Source organism: Larus michahellis, chromosome 15 (assembly GCF_964199755.1).
Source record: "Larus michahellis chromosome 15, bLarMic1.1, whole genome shotgun sequence".
NCBI classification, from domain to species: domain Eukaryota; kingdom Metazoa; phylum Chordata; class Aves; order Charadriiformes; family Laridae; genus Larus; species Larus michahellis.
The window spans coordinates 1,688,056-1,705,796 of NC_133910.1; the positions used below are offsets into that span (position 1 = coordinate 1,688,056).

Consider the following 17,741-nt stretch of genomic DNA (forward strand, 5'->3'; position numbering starts at 1 on the left):
AGAGGGGACACGGTGCATCCCCGCACACGTGGTGGCACTGGGACGGACGCTTCCCTCGCTGTGCTGCAACATCCCTTTTTCCCAGCACAGCGCTCTGGGAAAGCGAGTGTGAAAACCTCCGCGCTGCCAAAGCTCTGGGCTGGCTGGTGCAATTCAGGGAAGACAAGCCCCCGTCCCGCTCCGGCAGCACTGGTGATCCCGGGGCCCTGCCGGGCAGGACACGCTCTGCCCAAAGAGGAAGAGCCATCAGCGACATGGGAACCGCCTGGGGTTGCTCCCAACACACCCCAGCTGCCCAGCGCCTCACCAACCTCCCACCGCCACATCCCAAAGCCGCTCCTTCCCGTCTCCGGGGTGGCCGGAGCTGGGCGCGTGGTGGGGACAGACACCACAGACCCAGAGGGCAGAGGGGAACCCCCCCCCCGTGCCCCTGGCACCCCATTTCTGAGCAACGCCCGCATCACCCGGCCGCTCCTCCCGCGTTTCGCTATGAGGACCTGCAAAACCACCGCCCAGGGGAGTTAACTCCCAGCCCCTCTCCCATGCCCCTCGTTTCAGAAATGACGAGAGCGAGCGGCTCGGGTTTTCCCGCCTTTAGTGCGGAACTTTTTGTGTGATTCAGATGCAGAGTTGAGGGATTTTATTGTCTCCCAGCTGAAAGGGCAAGGACGCTGCTGTCTTTCAGAGGCAGAGCTTCCGTAGAATGGTTTGGGTTGGAAGGGACCTTAAAACCCACCCAGTGCCACCCCCTGCCCTGGGCAGGGACACCTCCCACCAGCCCAGGTTGCTCCAAGCCCCGTCCAACCTGGCCTTGAACCCCTCCAGGGATGGGGCAGCCACAGCTTCTCTGGGCAACCTGGGCCAGGGGCTCACCGCCCTCACAGCAAACAATTTCTTCCTGAGATCCAATCTGAATCTCCCCTCTTTCAGTTTGAAACCGTTACCTCATGTCCTATCATTACACTCCCTGATCCAGAGTCCCTCCCCAGCTTTCCTGTAGCCCCCTTTAGGCACTGGAAGGGGCTGGAAGGTCTCCCCGGAGCCTTCTCTTCTCCAGGCTGAACCCCCCCAGCTCTCTCAGCCTGTCCCCACAGCAGAGGGGCTCCAGCCCTCCCAGCATCTCCGGGGCCTCCTCTGGCCCCGCTCCAACAGCTCCGTGTCCTTCTGCTGTTGGTGCCCCAGAGCTGGAGGCAGCACTGCAGGGGGGTCTCCCAGAGCGGAGCAGAGGGGCAGAATCCCCCCCTCGCCCTGCTGCCCACGCTGCTGGGGATGAGCCCAGGCTGCGGGGGGTTTCTGGGCTGCCAGCGCACGTTGCCGGCTTACGGCCGGCTTTTCACCCCGCAACACCCCCGAGTCCCTCTCGGCGGGGTCTCTCCGTCCCTCCCCCTCCCCGCCCCCTCACCCACGGCCTCACGCCGGCTTCCTGCCAAACGGGCGCAAACTGGTGAATTTTGCCGCCAAGGGGCCGCCCCAACCCGAGGGCCAGTGCTGCCCGGGAGCGGGACTGCGCCTGCTCCGCCTTGCCCGAGGGGAACCCCGGTCCCCGGGAAGGATGGGCCTTCCCGCGATACCCGCCTCATCCACCGGCGGGCAGTGGAAATGCCCCCCCCCCGCCCCAGGCCCCCCCTGCGCGGAGGTACGGGCGGGCGGGAAGGTCCCACGGCGCCTTCCCCCGCCAGCTGCCGCCTGGGCGGGTCCTCGGCGCCCGGGGCCGTCCGAGAACCGCAGCAGCGGCGAGCGGGCCGGACGGACAGCAGCCACCATGGCGTCCCTACCCGCCGCGAAGCACCGACTCAGCGCATATTCGGCTCCGCCCAGCCGGGCGCAGCTATTGGTCAAGAATTCTGACAGCGCCGCAGCTTTAGCCAATCCCTTCTCGGCAGCGGTTTATTGGCAGCAGCAGCAGCCTCTCAGAGGGCACGGCCGCATGCCCCGCCCACCTCCAGCCTGGCGTGCACACTCACCAATCGAATAGCGAGGAGGCTGATTGCTAGGTTTCTCTACCTATTACGAACAATAACGTCACGCCCGGCTCGCCCGCTATTGAGCGCCCTCCATTCCTGAGTGGCGTGGGCGCCGCCCTATCGGCGAGCGCGGCGGCCGGCGGGGGGCGGGCGTTGGGCTGCGGGCCCCCCCTCCCCACAGCCCCCTGAGCGGCGGGCGCGGCGGCGGGCGGGGTTGGTGCCGGTGCCATGGCGGAGAGCGACTGGGATACGGTCACGGTGCTGCGCAAGAAGGGCCCCAGCGCGGCCCAGGCCAAGTCCAAGCAGGTCAGCGGGGGACTGGCGGCGGGGAGCGGCCTAGACCTTAGGCCGCAGGTTCGCCCGGGCCTCGGCCGCAGGCTTGGCCTGCGGCCGAGGCCCGGGCGAGCCTGCGGCCCATGCTGAGGGGGCGACTCCGGGTAGCGAAGCCCTCACCTCGGCCCCTTTTCCCCTCCCCAGGCCATCTTGGCGGCCCAGCGGCGCGGAGAGGATGTGGAGACCTCCAAGAAGTGTGGGTATCCAGTGGCCTGGCTCCCCCTCAGCCTGGGGGGTAGGGGGGGGATAGAAGGCAGCACACACCCTTCTTCCAGCTAAGCTAAAAGTTGTTCTAATTGGGGCTGCGTAGAGCTGAGAATCACTGGGAAGGGGGGGCAGCGCCCTGGGGAAAAGGGGGAGCGCTCTCTTGTAGCCAGCTGTGAGTTTCTGGTTGCCCAGAGCTGCGCGCTGGCTAGTGTCTGCAAAGGTCTTGGAAGAGCTTTCGTGATCGCAAAACTCCCCATTTTCGCAGCTTATTTCTCTTGTTGACAATGTATGCTTAAGGATTTCAGTGACTGCGTATCTTCCGTCTTTAAAAATTCCCTGTTTCCTGTCCAAGGTAAATTATCAGGTTCTCTCAACGTAGGGATGAGATTATGATGGTTGGAAATAAAGAAAACTGTGATCTTTGCACGAGATTTTAGTCAGCTTGATCAAGAGACTGAACGTCAGAGACTAATGTGAGAGAAAGGATCCAAACTATGACTTAAATACTGTAACTAATGAGACAAAACAAATAGCGTGTTTTTGAACCTTGGGCTTTCAGCAAAGCTAAGTAGGGTTAAAGTTTACATATAAAAGGCATCAGAAAATTGATTAAAAGCCACTTATTCACACTGCCTTATACCTGAGCAAACAAGATACAAGTTCAAATATTAACCTCCACACATGCCGTAGCACAAACATGTGTGTCCAGAATAGTTTGAATATTAAATCCACAAGCAGTAGCAAGATCTTGCCTATCTGGAGTGAAGTTCAGATGTGAAGTAGCGAAAGGGGAGGGCTCTGCATGGCTGTGTTTAGACATCGACTTTAACGGGATTAAGGTAACATGTTCTCTGGTGGACAGGATCTGGTTGAGATTAGTGCAGATGTTGGCATGTTGAAATCTTGAAAGCTCCCTGGGATCCTGGGCAGCTGAGTGCTTACAAAAAGCGTTTTGATACTTTTTGGCGCAGCTCTGAGCCTTGTTTTGTTTGTCCTTGGTTTGTTTTTTTTTTTTTGTTCTTGCTTTGAATGATAGGGGCAGCAGGCCAAAACAAACAACACTTTATTACAAAGAACACGGCCAAGCTCGACCGAGAAACAGAAGAGCTGCACCATGACAGAGTTCCGCTGGAGGTGGGCAAAGTGATCCAGCAGGGCCGACAGAGCAAGGGCATGACGCAGAAGGACTTGGCCACAGTGAGTACGGCCCGGGGCCCACCAGCCTCTGCTCCCGCTCTCCTGAGGCAGGTTTAGGTACCTCGAGGCAAAGGTGGACACTTTTCCTGTCCCCTGATGGGCAGCTGCAGTGGGATGGTATCATGAGCAGAAAGTTTGGTGAACGCAACATCTCTGATGTCTGATCTCCAGGCAACATTAGTCATCTGGGAGATGTTTTAGGGGTTTATCTGTGCAGGCCTTGAACACCTGCTTGGAGACGGGGCGTAGCTGCTGCTGGTGAGCTGGTAGGAGGCTTTTTTTTTCCCTCTCCTGTCAACTCACCACTGCCGTGAGGCTTTTGTGTACCATCTGGGCCTGATGCAGCGTTCAGGAGCTCGCTGCTCTCTTAAGGAATAGCAATATGTAGTGCTACTGCTCCTCCTGGGAGGCGGAGGGAGGTAGGAGGCTGTCCATGATTGGTGTCAGCGTCGCTGTGACACTCAAATAGTGTAGGGAGGTGATAGTGGTGATGGAGTAAGCCTGGAAGTAGCACTCTGTCTTCCGATCCTGGCATCATTAGAGGCTGTTACTTATCTGTGTGAGTTGTGGGGGGTTGGTGCTGAGTGTTTGCTGTGTATGGAGCCAGTGTTTAAGACACATCCTCTCTTCCTAGAAAATAAATGAAAAACCACAAGTTATTGCTGACTACGAATCAGGAAGAGCAATCCCCAATAACCAGGTTATGGGCAAGATCGAAAGAGCCATTGGTAAGTTAAGAAAGATGACTTCAAAAATAATGGCAATGTTTTCGGTGCCTAGGAGGGATGTTTTGGTTTACTTTACTTATATTTTCCATGTCAGGAAGTTGCTTGGCTGTAGGTTATTGTGGGTGTGGTGTCAGTAAGCTGTGTTCTGATAACACTTGGATCTGCTGACTGAAACCAGAACTCAGAGCTCTTTTTTCCTTTGTTCTTCATCTTCATGTGTGGAGCCGTGCCCTGGGGACCACCCCTGTATGCTCCCCCCCAAAATCAATGAAATACTGAGACCCGTGAAGGCCTGATTATCCTCGGGAAGGTATCTTGCAGCCACTAGTGTTGATGTTACTCTCCTAGGCCAGTTCAGACACTGTTCTCTGGGAAGACGGTGCACAAGCAAGAGTCGGAGCTTTGTCTGAAAATAGTCTGGTGCTCCTAGAAACTAAAGCAGAGTTCTCCCTAACTCTGGTTCCCCTGCCCTCTTTTTTGGATGTTTTCTTCCTTGTAGCAAAAATACGCGGAAATAAAATTACCAGGTGGGTGATGGAGTGCTGATGGCCGCTGATGGTGGTCGTCTCCTTTGTCTTATTCCAGGCCTTAAACTGCGTGGGAAGGATATTGGAAAACCGCTGGAAACTGGCCCCAAAGGGAAATGACACCAAAGCCTCGAAATCAGTTTGTCCAGACTGATCTCGTCTGGCTGGTTCTCCTTAACCACCAGAATCTCTCTTCGTATTGCCAAGCTGAACAAGAGGGTTTCAGACTTGCTTTGGGGGGGAAATCTGCCGAATCTGTACCTGCTGTAAAAAGGCAACCTTAAAGAAGCGATTTTCCTGATTTTGTTTTTCCTTCCTCCTTTCCAGAGATTGAGGAACTAAACCCAAAAAAATACCGCATCTGAAAAAACATGTGCGTCTTGGTGTTTAGAAGCAGCTAAGGTTAAGACACTTGGGGTGGTCTGAAATGCGATCATTTAATTGGAAAAAATTGTGGGATGGGTGGGATATATTATATATAAATAATTTGGGAGAGTTGGGGGTTGATCAGTGTCTGCATTTGAAATGATGACTCAGTCACTGCATCACAATGACATTTTTGTTTGTTCCTTCCAGCCTGTTTTAAAGAGATCTATAATAAAGTTTGATACCCTTCAGTTGCACAGGGTACTTGCTGCGTGTTTACCAGCTGGCAGTAAATTTTTGTTCTGGGGTGTGAGCGGAGCTGCAGCACCCTCTTCCTTTGGGAAGCGTAATTAGTGGGACTACCTGGAGTGTCTGGGGCATGGGCGGGTGCTGTTGCAGCTTTCCTGGCTGCTCTGCCCCTTTCCCCGGCGGTGAGGACTGCAGCTTTGGCTGGCGGCCCAGAGATGAAATCAGTCCTGTGGTTTTGTCGTGTGCGGAGGTGAGCGGAGCCTGTGGGGTTCTACAGAGCGAGGTGGATGTGGACACGCTTGGTTGGGCATTTCCATGAAGCCAGAGCCCTCCTTGTGTCTCGCCTCTGCCCTTCCCTGGCTCCCACGAGCACAACGAGGTAGGGGCTCGTTCCTGTGGGCCAGTGCCATGGTGGAGCTGTGGGGACAGCGCTTGGTGACTGCGTGGCGTAACCTAAGTGGGACAGAGCTGAAGGGAGAGTTGTCTGTGGCAGGGCAAGAAGAAAAACAGGTTTCGGTGGCAAACCAGGAAAGCAGGACACCCCGATCCCCTCCAGATGAGCTCGGGGGGTTGAGCTAATCCCCTAATGGGGATGCAAACCGGTCTGGCTGCTGCTGTTCTTGGGTGGCGGGTTTGGCCGGGGGCTCCTTAGGGCTGCACAGGATTAAATTAAGTTTTGAAAGCTGGGGAGGGGGAAGAGAGGGGTCCTGGGCTTAGGGTGGCCCGGGTGCAGGTGGGGGCGCCCTGGCCCTGAGCCCAGCCAGGGCCTCAGGAACATCTTTCTTTTTCCCAATGACCTTTGAAAGGCACGTGGGCGGTGTGGTGGTAGGTGGGCGCCCATGTGGTGGGGCCAGGGCTGCTCTGCCTCGTGTGCTGTGTGGTGCCCCCGCTCTGCTCCCTGCCCCCCACCTCCCCAAACCCAGCAGAAGCCCTGGCCTTCCTCCCCGTGGCAGCTGTGTGCCCTGGGAGCTCTTGTGCCTAATCCCGGGCGTGGGAAGGAGCTCATGCCCTGTGCAGCACCTGCTGATCTGCCCAGCCCTGGGGGGGGGCCAGGACAACGCGCTTCACCCCTTCCATGGCCAGGACCGTGCTCGGACGTGGTTGGCCACTGCAAGGAACTCCTGCTGACAGCGCCTGGCAAAGCATGGGCATGTCACTACGTCTTGGTGCAGAAAATTCATGTTACGAAAAACAATGTAATTTCCCGAGCAATGGAGGTAGTGGAGGCAGTGGCACGTCCCTCGGCGGGGCTGGCACCCCGGGGTGAGCGCCCGCTGCAGCTCCCCGCTGTTGGATGCTGAGAGCCGGAGGCGGCTGCTGGAGTGTGGGGTCTTGCCGGGGGGATGCTCTGCCCTGTGTACGCCTCGCAGGCGTGAGTAGGCAATTACTGCTGCTGGCTTGTTATTTCAAACCTCATTCCCCTCTTTTGGCTCTGGAGATATAATGACCTTGTCCTGTAAAGAAAGGTGAACGGGAATCGGTTACAGTAAGCGTAGGCTGTGTCTAATTTGAAATACAAGGACCTCTTCCAGGCTGCAGAGGGGAGAACCCGTGTGCTGACCAACCAGCAGAGGAGCCAAACCGCCCAGCGTGCCCGAGGGGCTCCGTGCCCTCTTTGGGGGTCAGTCCTGGGGTCAGTGGCTCTGCTGGGGATTATGTGGCACCAAACTCGTCAAGGGAAACTGTGGCTTAAGCTGCTTCTCACGGTTTTAAGTTGCTGGCTTGAAGAGGATGAGCAATGTTTGCATGACCTGCTCCCTGCAGGGCTCTGGGGAGGAGGATCGCAGCCTCAGCTCTTTCTGGAGCAACTGCCTGATGGCAGCAGCAGCATTTCGGGGTCAGTCCTACAGCTTGGGGTCACTTGTTAGCAGGCAGCCAGATAAGAGGCAGAGCCCTTTGCACCTCCCTGACATGTTGGCATAGTGCGGGCTCAGGGGGAGCCTGCCGGGATTTGCTGAGCTTTTAGGAAAATGCTGTTTTGGCGCAGCTGGGGGCAAGCAGGAGAGCCCTTCACCCCTGTCCTTACATCTCGAAAAGTGATGTTGTCGAAGCCCTGGGGAGCGTTGCTCTCTGCTGGCGTCCCGCTTGCTGGCCCTCGCCGCTTCAGGCAGTACCAGCCTCCGACGGCCACCAGCGCCAGGATGATGATGGCCAGGAGGAGACTGAGCACCACCTGTGTCACAAAGCTGCTGGAGGATTTCTCTGCAGGGAGAAGAGATGCTGCCAGGCTCAGCTCACCAGGAGAGCTGGGTCTTGCACCCCTCAGCGCCAGCACTCCGAGTGGTGACGGGTTGACCTCTCACAGCCAGAACCAGCCCCGCACCTTCCACTGGCACCTCGGGGCTGGAATGGCAGCCCCTCCCCGAGCTGTACACAATGTCGTCCAGTGCCACCGTCCCCTCCATCGGCCACCTCTGCGTTGTGATCTCAAAGATGATCTGTGGCGGGAGATGGGATATGGGGGGGGGTGATGTCTGGGGAAGGCACCCCACAGCCCCGGAGGGCACCCTGCACCCCAGGGCCACCCCACTCACCTGGAACTCGCTGTGGCTCTGCACAGGCACCACGCCGCCCCGCCAGCCCCGGCTCCGGTGCCCCGCCACGCTCCACACCGTGCGCTGCCCCGCCGCACTGTGCAGCCTCACCCGCAGCTCCCCGCAGGCTGCAACGTGGAGGGGGACAGGCACCCTGGCATCCCCGCAGCCCCTCAAGAGCCACCGGGCCCTCCCGGCTGTGCCATCCTCCCCTGGGATGGCGGTACCCAGCAAGAATGGGCATCCCCACCGCCCCACCGGAGCTGAACCTCAGCGTCCATGGTAGCGTGGGTGGGGAGGGGGTTTGCAGCCCCTGACCAAGCCCCATCATGGGCTCCTGACACCCTCCCCAGCGACAGCCCCCCCGCCCCGCCCCTGCGGTGCTTACAGAGGTGCTCCGGGATGTCCATGTGGTACCAGAACCGCAGGCAGGAGTCGGCAGCAGCAGGCAGGTGCTGGCTCTCCAGCCGGGCAGTGGTGCCCCCGGAGCCCAGCACACTGGTGTCAAAGTGCACGTAGTGACCTGGACAGGTAGGAACAGAGCACAGGGTGTCCCTTTGTCCTGCAGCCCCCTCCCCACATGTCCTGCTCCCCTGCAAAATGCCCAGAGCGATGCCTGGAGGATTGCCCCCCCAGCCCCGCTCCCTTTGGGACCGATCCATCTCTCTCAGGCAAGGAGGGGGCAGGGATGCTGTGGAGCAAGGCCCCCCTAGGATGCACTGGGTGGGGGGGGACGCGACATTCATGGGTGACCCCATCCATCCCCAGCTCCTCTTCCTCCCCCCGAGCCGTGCCATGGTGCCCTGGGAGGGACGGGTGTCTCCTACCATCCCTTGTGCCCAGGGTGTGATCCTGTTCGGGGCCGGGGTACTTGACAAGGGGCACCCCGCTCTTCCAGCCCCAGGCGAAGCCGTGCAGGCGGGGGTCCGAGGGGCTGCTCCAGCCGCACAGGTCCCGCTCGAAGTCACAGGACGCTGGGAGAAAAGGGGGGGCTGTGATGCACCCAGCACCGCGGGCACCCAGTGCCCTGCGCTATCTGGTGGGAGACAGGGCATCTGGGGCGGAGGGGGGCAGCCCCCAGCCCCCTCCCCACTGCCCCCAGCTTTGGGCCAGGCCAAGCTCAGGGCAGGAGCAGGGCGCCTGGTGGCCACCGCAGAGCCATGATGGATGGGACAGGCTGTTCCCATCTCCACAGCCATGTGCCCCCATGGGGTGCCACATCCCCCCCATCCCACCCCGGGCCGGTCCATGGTGCTCCCGTGGTGTGGGCTCTCACCTGGCTCGGGGCAGGCTCCGTCTGACACGTGCAGGTCATCCAGCGCGATGTACCCGCGGTCGCCCCCAGCTCCCACTGCCTCGAACGTGGCCTGCCGGAGGGGTGGGCAGGGTGGGACGCTGAGGCCGGCACCCGCCACGCTCCCCTTGTCACCGCTGCCTGTCCTGCTCCCCGCCGTGAGGTCCCCGGCACCCTGCCCCATCTCACCTGCCAGTCCCCATCCGGCTGGACGGTGACGTGGCCGCGGTGCCAGGCATCCCCCTCCATGGTGCTCACGCTCATCACCTTCCTCTTCACCCCGCTCTGCTCCACGAAGACGTCGAGAGATCCTGCCCAGGGCACCCGCCATGGAGGGGGGGCGGTTCCAGGCTGTAGGCCATGTGGGACCCCCACTCGTCCAGAGATGCCCCCGGGGGCCTCACGGGGGGTCATGGCACTCACCTGGGGTCCCGGCACTCAGCTGGTACCAGAAGGCCAGGCACTGGGTGGGTGCAGAGGGCTGGTAGGGCCGGGAGGTGAGGGCAGCCACTCGCCCCGCAGGCAGGGAGCCCCTGCCTGTGCTCACCACCATGTAATGGCCTGTGGGGAGAGAAGCCCCCGCGCCATCAACCCCGTCCCTGGGGCGGCACCAGGGGACTGCTGGGGCTGGAGTCCCCCCTCCAGGTCAGGAATCTCCCCCAGGCTGGGGAGCCCTGGGGCTGGGAAACTCCAGGTTTGGGGAGCCCCATACAGTAGTGCCCTCTGTACGTCCTGGGCAGGGCAGGCAGGAGGGCAGGCAGGGTGCTCAGTGCAGGCAGGGAGGGCAGGCAGGGTGCTCAGTGCAGGCAGGAGGGCAGGCAGGACACCCAGGGCAGGCAGGAGGGCTCCATCAGAGCCCCGGCAAGCTGTGACCCTGGTACCTGTGGCGGTGCCAGTGGTGTGGTCGGCCGCGGGGCCGGCGGCGGTGCCAGTGCCGTTGCTCTGCCGCAGCCAGGAACGCGCCTCGCTGGCTGCCAGCCCGCAGGCATCCGCCTCGAAGGAGCAGGAGAGCTCGGCCCCACAGGGCCCCGCCGTCAGCGCCAGGTCGTCCAGCGCCACATCCCCCAGGAACCCGTCCCGCAGAGCCTCGAATGCCACCTGCCACCCAGATGGCAGTGTCAGATGGCCCCGCGCCCTGCCGTCACCCAGGGGCGTGCGGGGGACGCAGCTCTCACCCTGTACTGCCGCTGGCCTGTGGCAGGCAGCGTGGCCTGTCCCCGGTGCCAGACGCTGCCCTGGGTCCCCCGCCGGGTCCACAGCACCGTCTCCTCCGCTCCCTCCAGCCGCAGCTTGAGGTTCAGGGTGCCTGGGTAGAGGGGAGCATCAGGCAGCCGTCCTGCACCCCTTGGGGACGCCGCAGTCCCCAGGGGAGCGGAGCCTGGCTGGGGCATCCCCGGGAGGATGCCATGGGGCTGCGTACCGATCTGCGGGCCGGCCAGGCGGTACCAGAAGGAGAGGCAGCGTGGGGCGGCGGCGGGCTGCTGGCGGTAGGTGACGAGCTGCGCCCGCTGCCCGCGGCTCCACGGCGCAGAGGGGTCCGCAGCCAAGAAGTAGCCTGAGTGTTGGGGACAGCCAAGGTGGAGGGGACACGGAACATGGGTGCCCTGAGCTGCAACACCCGCACCCCGGTCCCAGATGCGGGGGCCTCCGGGCTGCCCCAGCCGAGCTCGCCTCACAGGCGTGGGGCTGCTTGGGGTGCGCAGGGAACGTGCCAGCCCTGGGGAGGGGAGGTTGAGGGGTCCCCTGGGCCGCCCGGGGTCCCCGGGAGAGGAGGCAGCCCCTTACCCGAGCCAGTGGTGTGGTCAGAGCCCTGCCCCTGCCCCGTGCCATGGACCCATTTGAAGTCGCTGGACTGATCCTGGTACCAGCCGCACGTGCCCCTCTCGAAGTTGCAGGACAGCTCTGGCAGGAGAGAGGTGACCGTGGAGGGAGAGGGAGTGGCGATAAGGCACCCCAAAAGCAAACAGGTCCCCAAAACATCCCTTTCCCTCTGCTCCCTGGCCCCACTCCCTGACTTTGCCCTGTGCGAGCACCCTGGCGCAGGGCGGGTGCTCAGGACTTCTGCACCTCGGTCCTGTCCCGTGGGCTGGGGACAGAGTGACAGTCACCAGGCAGCCCCTGTGGGAGCAGCACCCATCTCTGCGGGTGGGGGGCCGGGGTCCCCCCTGCTCGCATCCGCCCTCCCTGCCCATGTGCCCCTGGCTGTACCCGCGGCCTCTGATGGCACCGCATCGGGGTGGCACTGCACGAATGTCACATTGTCGATGGCGGCGCTCCCCGAGTCCTGCAGATCCACCAGCCCCAGCAGCTCGACCTGGGGGCGGCGTGGCGGCGGTGAGACGCAGGGTGCCTGTCAGGGCCGGCACTGCCCTGCCAGTAGCCGACCAGGCTGGTCCCTGTGCCCCTGGGCGCACCTGGAAGGGCCGTGTCCTCTCCCCCAGCAGGACACGAACACGTCCCTCAGCTGTGCCAGCGTGTCCCCACGTGTGCCAGGCCAGGTGGGTGGTGCCGGTGGTGTGATCCGTGATGCTGACGGCGAGGAAGCCTGCGCAGGAGAGGCGGTGTGGAAGCCACGGGGACCAGCAGCCCCCAGCCACCCCCTGGAGCCCCCCCAGTGCCTCAGCACCTGCCCAGCCCATGGCCACAGGGGACAGGGGTGGGGATAGGGACACCCTGGCTCCAGGACAGTGTGATGGGGCAGAGCAGGGCTGGGAGAGCCAGCAAAGGCAGGCGGGTGTGGGGGGCTCTGCCCTTTGCCAGGGTGGGACAGGGAGCGGGCAGGGGACCCCGGGGCTGGGCACGGGGGTTACCTTGGGGGCTGTGGTGCATGTGGTAGCTCATCTCCATGGCGCAGGCAGGGCCAGAGGGGCCCAGCAGAGGCGTGCGTGCCTTGGCAGCAGCCATCGCTTGTCCTTCTCCTGCCTGGAGGGCCAGGAAAGCGCCTGGGCACGGAAGCGACATGAGAGGTCAGGGCAGGGGTCCTGCGTCCCTGTCAGCACCCCCAGCCCAGCACCCTGCCTGGGCATCACCCCCCGCCTCCCACCACGGCACCCGCCTACCCCAGCGGGGCAGGAGCGTGGGGTCCCTGCGCCCTGGGAGCCCCCGCGGTGCTGGGGACCAAAGCGCGTTGTCTCGGTGGTGGGAACAGCCTCACCTGTGAGGACGGTGTTGGCAGCCTCAGTGGCCCTCTGCACGCCCCAGCGCAGCCGCCCCACGCTGACGTCGTGCCAGCCTCCAGCCCCCGCCTCGAAGGTGGTGGCTCCTGCAAAAACCCAGGCTCAGCCCCATCGGGCCACCATGTTTCCCGGGGGCCGCGTGGGCACCCATGTCCCCCCGCCGTGCCAAGGAGTGCCCAGGTCGCCCTGCCCTGGTCCCCTGTGCTGCCTGGCTACCGGGGAGCTGGGGGTCGCCTGTGGCTCTCACCACAGCGCTTCTCGTCGGAGCCGTCGGCACATGTCTCAGCGAAGTCGCAGGCCAGCTCCGCGCTGATGCAGTCCCCGCTGTCACAGGCCACCTCCTCGGCCGTGCAGGGGGCGGCACGCGTCTGGCTCGGCAGCGTGGTCGAGGTGTTGTCTGATGGTGAACCACCCTGGGCTGGAGAGTGGTGGTGAGAGGGACCGGCAGCGTCACCGGTGTCACCCCTTCAAGCCGTGGTCCCGTGTCCCTGTCCCCAACCATCTCCCTGCTCTCCCTTTCCCCCAGCCCCATCCCTGCCCTGCCCTGCCTGCTGCCACCAGACGGAGGGGACGGAGCGGGTAGCTGCTTGTGTGACACGGCTTGGGCAGCAGGTTTTGGCACAGGGGATGGAGCGTAACAGCTGCAGGACGAGGACACCAGGCAACCTGGGCTGCAAGCCCCAGCGCAAGTGCCTGCCATGCTGTGCCCAGGATGGTCACCATGAGGAGCGGAGGGACAGGCAGACCCTGCAGTCGGTCCTTTAAGGATGGTGCCATGGGCACAAGACACCTGGGGACCCCTGCCCACGCTGGAGCAGGGGTGGGGGACAGCCACCCTCCAGCTCACCCTGCATCGGCTTGCAGCCCGGAGAGAGGATCAGGTCATCGATGGCCACAGTCCCCGCGCTGCTGGCCACCCCCTCAATCAGCACCTGCGGGGAAGCACCGTGCCAGCAACATCAACATGGGGTCTGCACAAGTACAGAGGGGACAGGCAGTGGTGCTGGGCACGGGGGGGAGCACTGGGGAGCCACGGGACAGGGGGAGCCCAGCTCCTCTGATCGGCCGACACAGCTTCCCCTGGGAAGGGGCTCGGTGGCAGCAGGGGCGATGCCGCGGCTGGAAGGGGTGCGTGGGGTAGCCTTGGGGTGACGGTGCTGCCCCTGCACACAGCTGTGGCTGCGGCTGCCCAGGGGTGCTGTTGGGTGCCCTCAGGGTGCCATTGGGGTGCCCTCCAGAGCCAGCTGGGAGGGGGTCTGGGGGTGGGGGTGGCCACGGGGCATAGCAGACAGGACAGTGGGAAGGCATGGGGGGACATGGGATGGATGAAGACACCCCCCCACCCCCTTCCAGTGGGGCAGTCCCTGGCTGGGAGGGGGGGGGCTGGTAGGGGGATTTGTAGGTGCGGGCACAGGGACACAAGGGTGGCCTATGCCAGGACTAGGAGGGTCAACCCCTACTCCCGGGCCCACGGGTGCACACTGGGGGTGACCCTGTGCCCTCTGTGTCCCTTGCCCTGCAGGCAAGCCCAGCTCGCCCCAGCATGGCGCCAGCCCACCTTGAAGCTCTCGGTCACTTTGAAGTCCACTCTCTCCCGGACCCAGGAGCTGCCCAGGTCCCCCATCCTCTCCCTCACCAGGTGCTTGGTGGTGGAGTTGGTCACATAGGAGATGCTGAGGCTGCTGGTGGCTGAGCCGTGGAGGTAGCAGTACAGCACGAGCTGGGGATGGGGAGGGGGTGAGTGAGCCCCGAAGCCCTGGGCAGGGGTACGCACCCCCCCCTGCATCCCACGGAGCGGCTGCCACCCCACCGAATGCTGACGAAGGTGGGGCCGAAGGCGCTCAGGGCTCCCATCAGGCACCGGAGAAGCCACCAAACCACCCCCAAAAACCCTCTGCCCACCCCCAGCAAAGGGCCAACCGCAGCCCCAGCCCCGTGCGGGGGTCCCCACGGCTGAGGACCCTGTCGCCTGCCACCACTGTGCCCACACAGGCTGCGAGACGCGGAATCCCGGCTGTGACTCACGGAGCAGGAGTTGGTGGCCTGGAAAATGGGACTGCTGAGCTGCGCTGTGCCGCTGGCCCCCGCGGCCGAGGTGTCGCTCACGTAGAGGAAAAAACCTGTGGGAGACACCGGGCAGAAGCTGAGCGGTGCTGGGCCGGGTGTGCGGGTACAAGGTGCTGTTTTCCCGGCAACGGCCTTAAGCCAAGCCCAGGCACACGTTAGCCCAGGGGCTGGAGGCCATGTCTACCCCAGGGACCCTGGGGTGCCAGTGCCTGGCCACATACCTGCCCTGCTGTTCCTGCTGTGGTCCCGGGGGGGGACGCTGTACCCAGTCCCCAGGCTCAGGCTCGTGTTCCTCTCCCACTTTGTCTGCCCGTCCTCTGCCTTCCAGCTGCAGAGACCGCCCTCAAAGGAGCAGTGGGAAAAGTTCTCTGCAGGGAGGGAGGCAGAGCAGAGTGACCCAGGGAGGTCCCTGTGATGGGCTGACCCCTCCATAAAACCATCCGGGTGATTTTGTCCCTTTGGCCGCACAGCCACGGGGCAGAGCTGAGGTGACCCCTGCCAGCCCCACAGCCCGGCTTTGCCCCACCGACGCAGACCCTCAGCCCTGACGTGCGGACAGGGGGCCGGTCCCGGGGCCAGGGATGCTCACGGCACTGCACGGGGTCCTCATCCAAGCCGTCTCCGCAGTCGTCAGTGTTGTCGCAGAAGCGGTGCTGTGCCAGGCAGGACCCCCGCTTGCAGCGTCTCTCCTCCGCCCCGCAGACCTGCTGCCCTGGCTCTGGGGCGGTGGGACACACCGTCAGCACCCGGCCAGCCCCACGGGGACCCCAGCACACGCTGGGCTCCCCCCACATCCTTCCCTGGGTTGCTCGAGGGACAGGGTTTGCTACCTGACCCATGCCCCGGCCAGGCAGATGCACCCAAGAGCCAGCGGGCAGCAGGAGAGCCCCCCCAGGTGCAACGCCCAGACCAGTTTCCCTGGGGATCCCGGCCGGTGTCTCACCCCTGTGAACGTGGGACTCACCCTCCAAGCCGCAGTTCCTGAAGATGACGTCGTCGAGAGCCAGCTGTGCCCCGCATGCCGGCGGTTGTGTCAGGGAGAAGATGAGCTGCCGACAAGATGCCAGGGATGGCACAAGCTGAGCACCTGCCCAAGCTCCCCAGACATCCTTAGCTCCCGGTGAGGGACATGGGGGCAGTGCCCGGGTACCGACATGGCCCTGTCTCACCTGGAACTGCCCCGCGATCCGGCCCGGGTAGGCGACCAGCTGGTGCCAGCCCTCGCCTCCGCGCCCGGGGCTCTGCCACAGTCCCACCACCTCATCCCTGTACGCCATGGCCAGGCGCAGCACCGGCTGCTCCGTCTGGTTGAGCCCTGTGGGGAGCCCCAAAACATGGCCCTCGGCAGTGGGCACCCCGGGGTACCCATGGGGACTGAGCCCTGCCCCCTCTGGGGACCAGAGCCGGGACCCCCGGGTCCTGCCAGGTCTGTGTGCAGAGCATGGAGAGGTGAGCGGGATGGCAAGGATCCATCTTGACGTGCTGGTGGCTCTGTCCCTGCCATGGGGGCAGGTTGTCCCGTCCCTCGCCACTGCCCCCCATTGTCACCTCCCTGTGCCCAGTTCCCCGAGAGCCAGCCGTGCCCGCCGTGGGCACCCTCACCGCTTCCCGAGAGGTGGTACCAGGCCCTGATCTCACACGTGGCAGCCGCTTCCCGCATCACCGGTGACCTGAGCCAGGCTGTGGCCGCGGTCTTTGCCGGAGGGGACACCGTCACCATGAACCACCCTGGTGAGGGCAGAGAGCAGAGCAGCGGCTGCAGCCCCATGGGATGGCACCAGAGCCATGGCCAGCAGAGCTCCTGCCCCACCATGGGTCTGCTCCTACAAGGATGGGTGTCCCAGCACCCTGGCTTCAGGGCACCCATGGGTGCCCGGAGCCCACTCACCAGCCAAGCGGCTCCCACTTACCCAGGTCGGTGCCCACGGTGTGGTCTGAGTGGGGCCCCATGTCCCATGCAGCCAGGCTGGCCCTGCCCCGCACCCATCTGTAAGTCGAGGTGCTCACGTCCTGCCAGCCGCAATCGCCTTCCTCGAAATCGCAGGTGAAAGGGGTGCCCAGCACTGCTGAGCCCCGCAGGTACCCTGAGGGCGGGCAGACGGGGGGTCAGGGCAGGGCTGGGTCCGCGCTGCGCCCACCGTGGGGACCTGCACCCACCCCAGGGACCTGCACCCACCCTGGGGTCCTGTACCCATCCTGGGTAGCTGCACCTCCCCAGGAGGCTTGTGTCCATCCCAGGGACCTGCTCCCACCCTGGGGTACTGCACCCACCTGGGGAACTTGCACGTACCCAGGTGACCTGCATCCAGCCTGGGGACCTGGCCCACCCCGAGGGACCTGCCACCAGCCCAGGCACCTATGCCCACCCCAGGGACCTGTACCCACCCCAGGGACCTGTACCCACCCCAAGGATCTGCACCCACCCTGGGGACCTGCGCCCACCTGGAGGACCTGCACCCTCCCTGGGATCCTGCACCCTCCCTGGGGTCCTGCACCCATGGTGCCCCCATCTCCACCGCAAGCTCTTGCCCCAGGAGCAGGGTCTGGGAGCGGGGCCGGGGGGGCGGGGGGGCCCAGGCACTCACCGCACTGGTTCTCATCGGAGCAGTCGCTGCAGTCGCAGACGAAGTCGCAGAGCCGCTCGGCCGCGCTGCTGCAGCTGTTGACGACCGTGGACCAACTGGGGAGGATGGTCCCGGCTACGGGAGAGACAACGCGGCTGAAAACCCGGTGAGGATCCGGGCACAGTGCCCGCAGCAGGTGACAGAGGGCACACATGACTTACGGGTGACATTTGTCTGGGCTCCCCGGTTTGGGACTCTGCCGGGGGGACACTGAGCTCTCAGCAGCAGCAGCAGCCCTGGGACGGGACCCCCACACTCCACACCACCCCTATCTCCACCTTTGCCATGTCCCACCACCAGCCCTGCTCCCGCGCACCCTCATGGTGCCAGAGCCTGCTGGGGCTGGCGCACCAACCCTCCAGTCGGCTCTATCACACCCCTGCTCTGAATCTTGGCACCCATTTTGGGGGGAAACAGGAAAATTTGGTCATATTCCTCCCCACGCTGAGCAAAGCCATTGGTAATACCCAGCCCA

The 17,741-nt window shown here is 63.5% G+C and overlaps 2 protein-coding genes across 2 annotated transcripts; one reads left to right on the forward strand and one right to left on the reverse strand.

The window, feature by feature from the left end:
* Positions 1–2,103: 2,103 nt before the first annotated feature.
* On the forward strand, positions 2,104–5,257 carry EDF1 (endothelial differentiation related factor 1). The gene is made up of 5 exons (XM_074608680.1): positions 2,104–2,270; positions 2,442–2,493; positions 3,541–3,701; positions 4,336–4,429; positions 5,015–5,257. The coding sequence occupies exons 1-5, from the start codon at positions 2,193–2,195 to the stop codon at positions 5,074–5,076; spliced, it is 447 nt and encodes a 148-aa protein (XP_074464781.1). The 5' UTR covers positions 2,104–2,192; the 3' UTR covers positions 5,077–5,257.
* A 1,479-nt stretch (positions 5,258–6,736) lies between these two features.
* MAMDC4 (MAM domain containing 4) lies at positions 6,737–17,436 on the reverse strand. The gene is given in 29 exon segments (XM_074608681.1): positions 6,737–7,025; positions 7,598–7,773; positions 7,895–8,009; positions 8,106–8,233; positions 8,494–8,628; positions 8,933–9,079; positions 9,382–9,472; positions 9,589–9,710; positions 9,823–9,960; positions 10,281–10,497; positions 10,575–10,705; positions 10,820–10,954; positions 11,185–11,301; positions 11,608–11,713; positions 11,814–11,944; positions 12,210–12,341; positions 12,554–12,661; positions 12,823–12,993; positions 13,423–13,507; positions 14,134–14,295; positions 14,601–14,695; positions 14,864–15,010; positions 15,232–15,360; positions 15,607–15,691; positions 15,812–15,957; positions 16,230–16,370; positions 16,553–16,726; positions 17,228–17,372; positions 17,374–17,436. Coding segments are annotated over 29 exon segments (3,720 nt in total). The 3' UTR covers positions 6,737–6,977.
* Between the last annotated feature and the right edge of the window lie 305 nt (positions 17,437–17,741).

Coding starts and splice junctions, on each gene's coding strand:
- EDF1 (XM_074608680.1), top strand. CDS start 2,193: ATGGCGGAGAGCGACTGGGATACGGTCACGGTGCTGCGCAAGAAGGGC. Junction 2,494..3,540: donor TGTGGAGACCTCCAAGAAGT/GTGGGTATCCAG, acceptor TTTGAATGATAG/GGGCAGCAGGCCAAAACAAA. Junction 3,702..4,335: donor CGCAGAAGGACTTGGCCACA/GTGAGTACGGCC, acceptor CTCTCTTCCTAG/AAAATAAATGAAAAACCACA.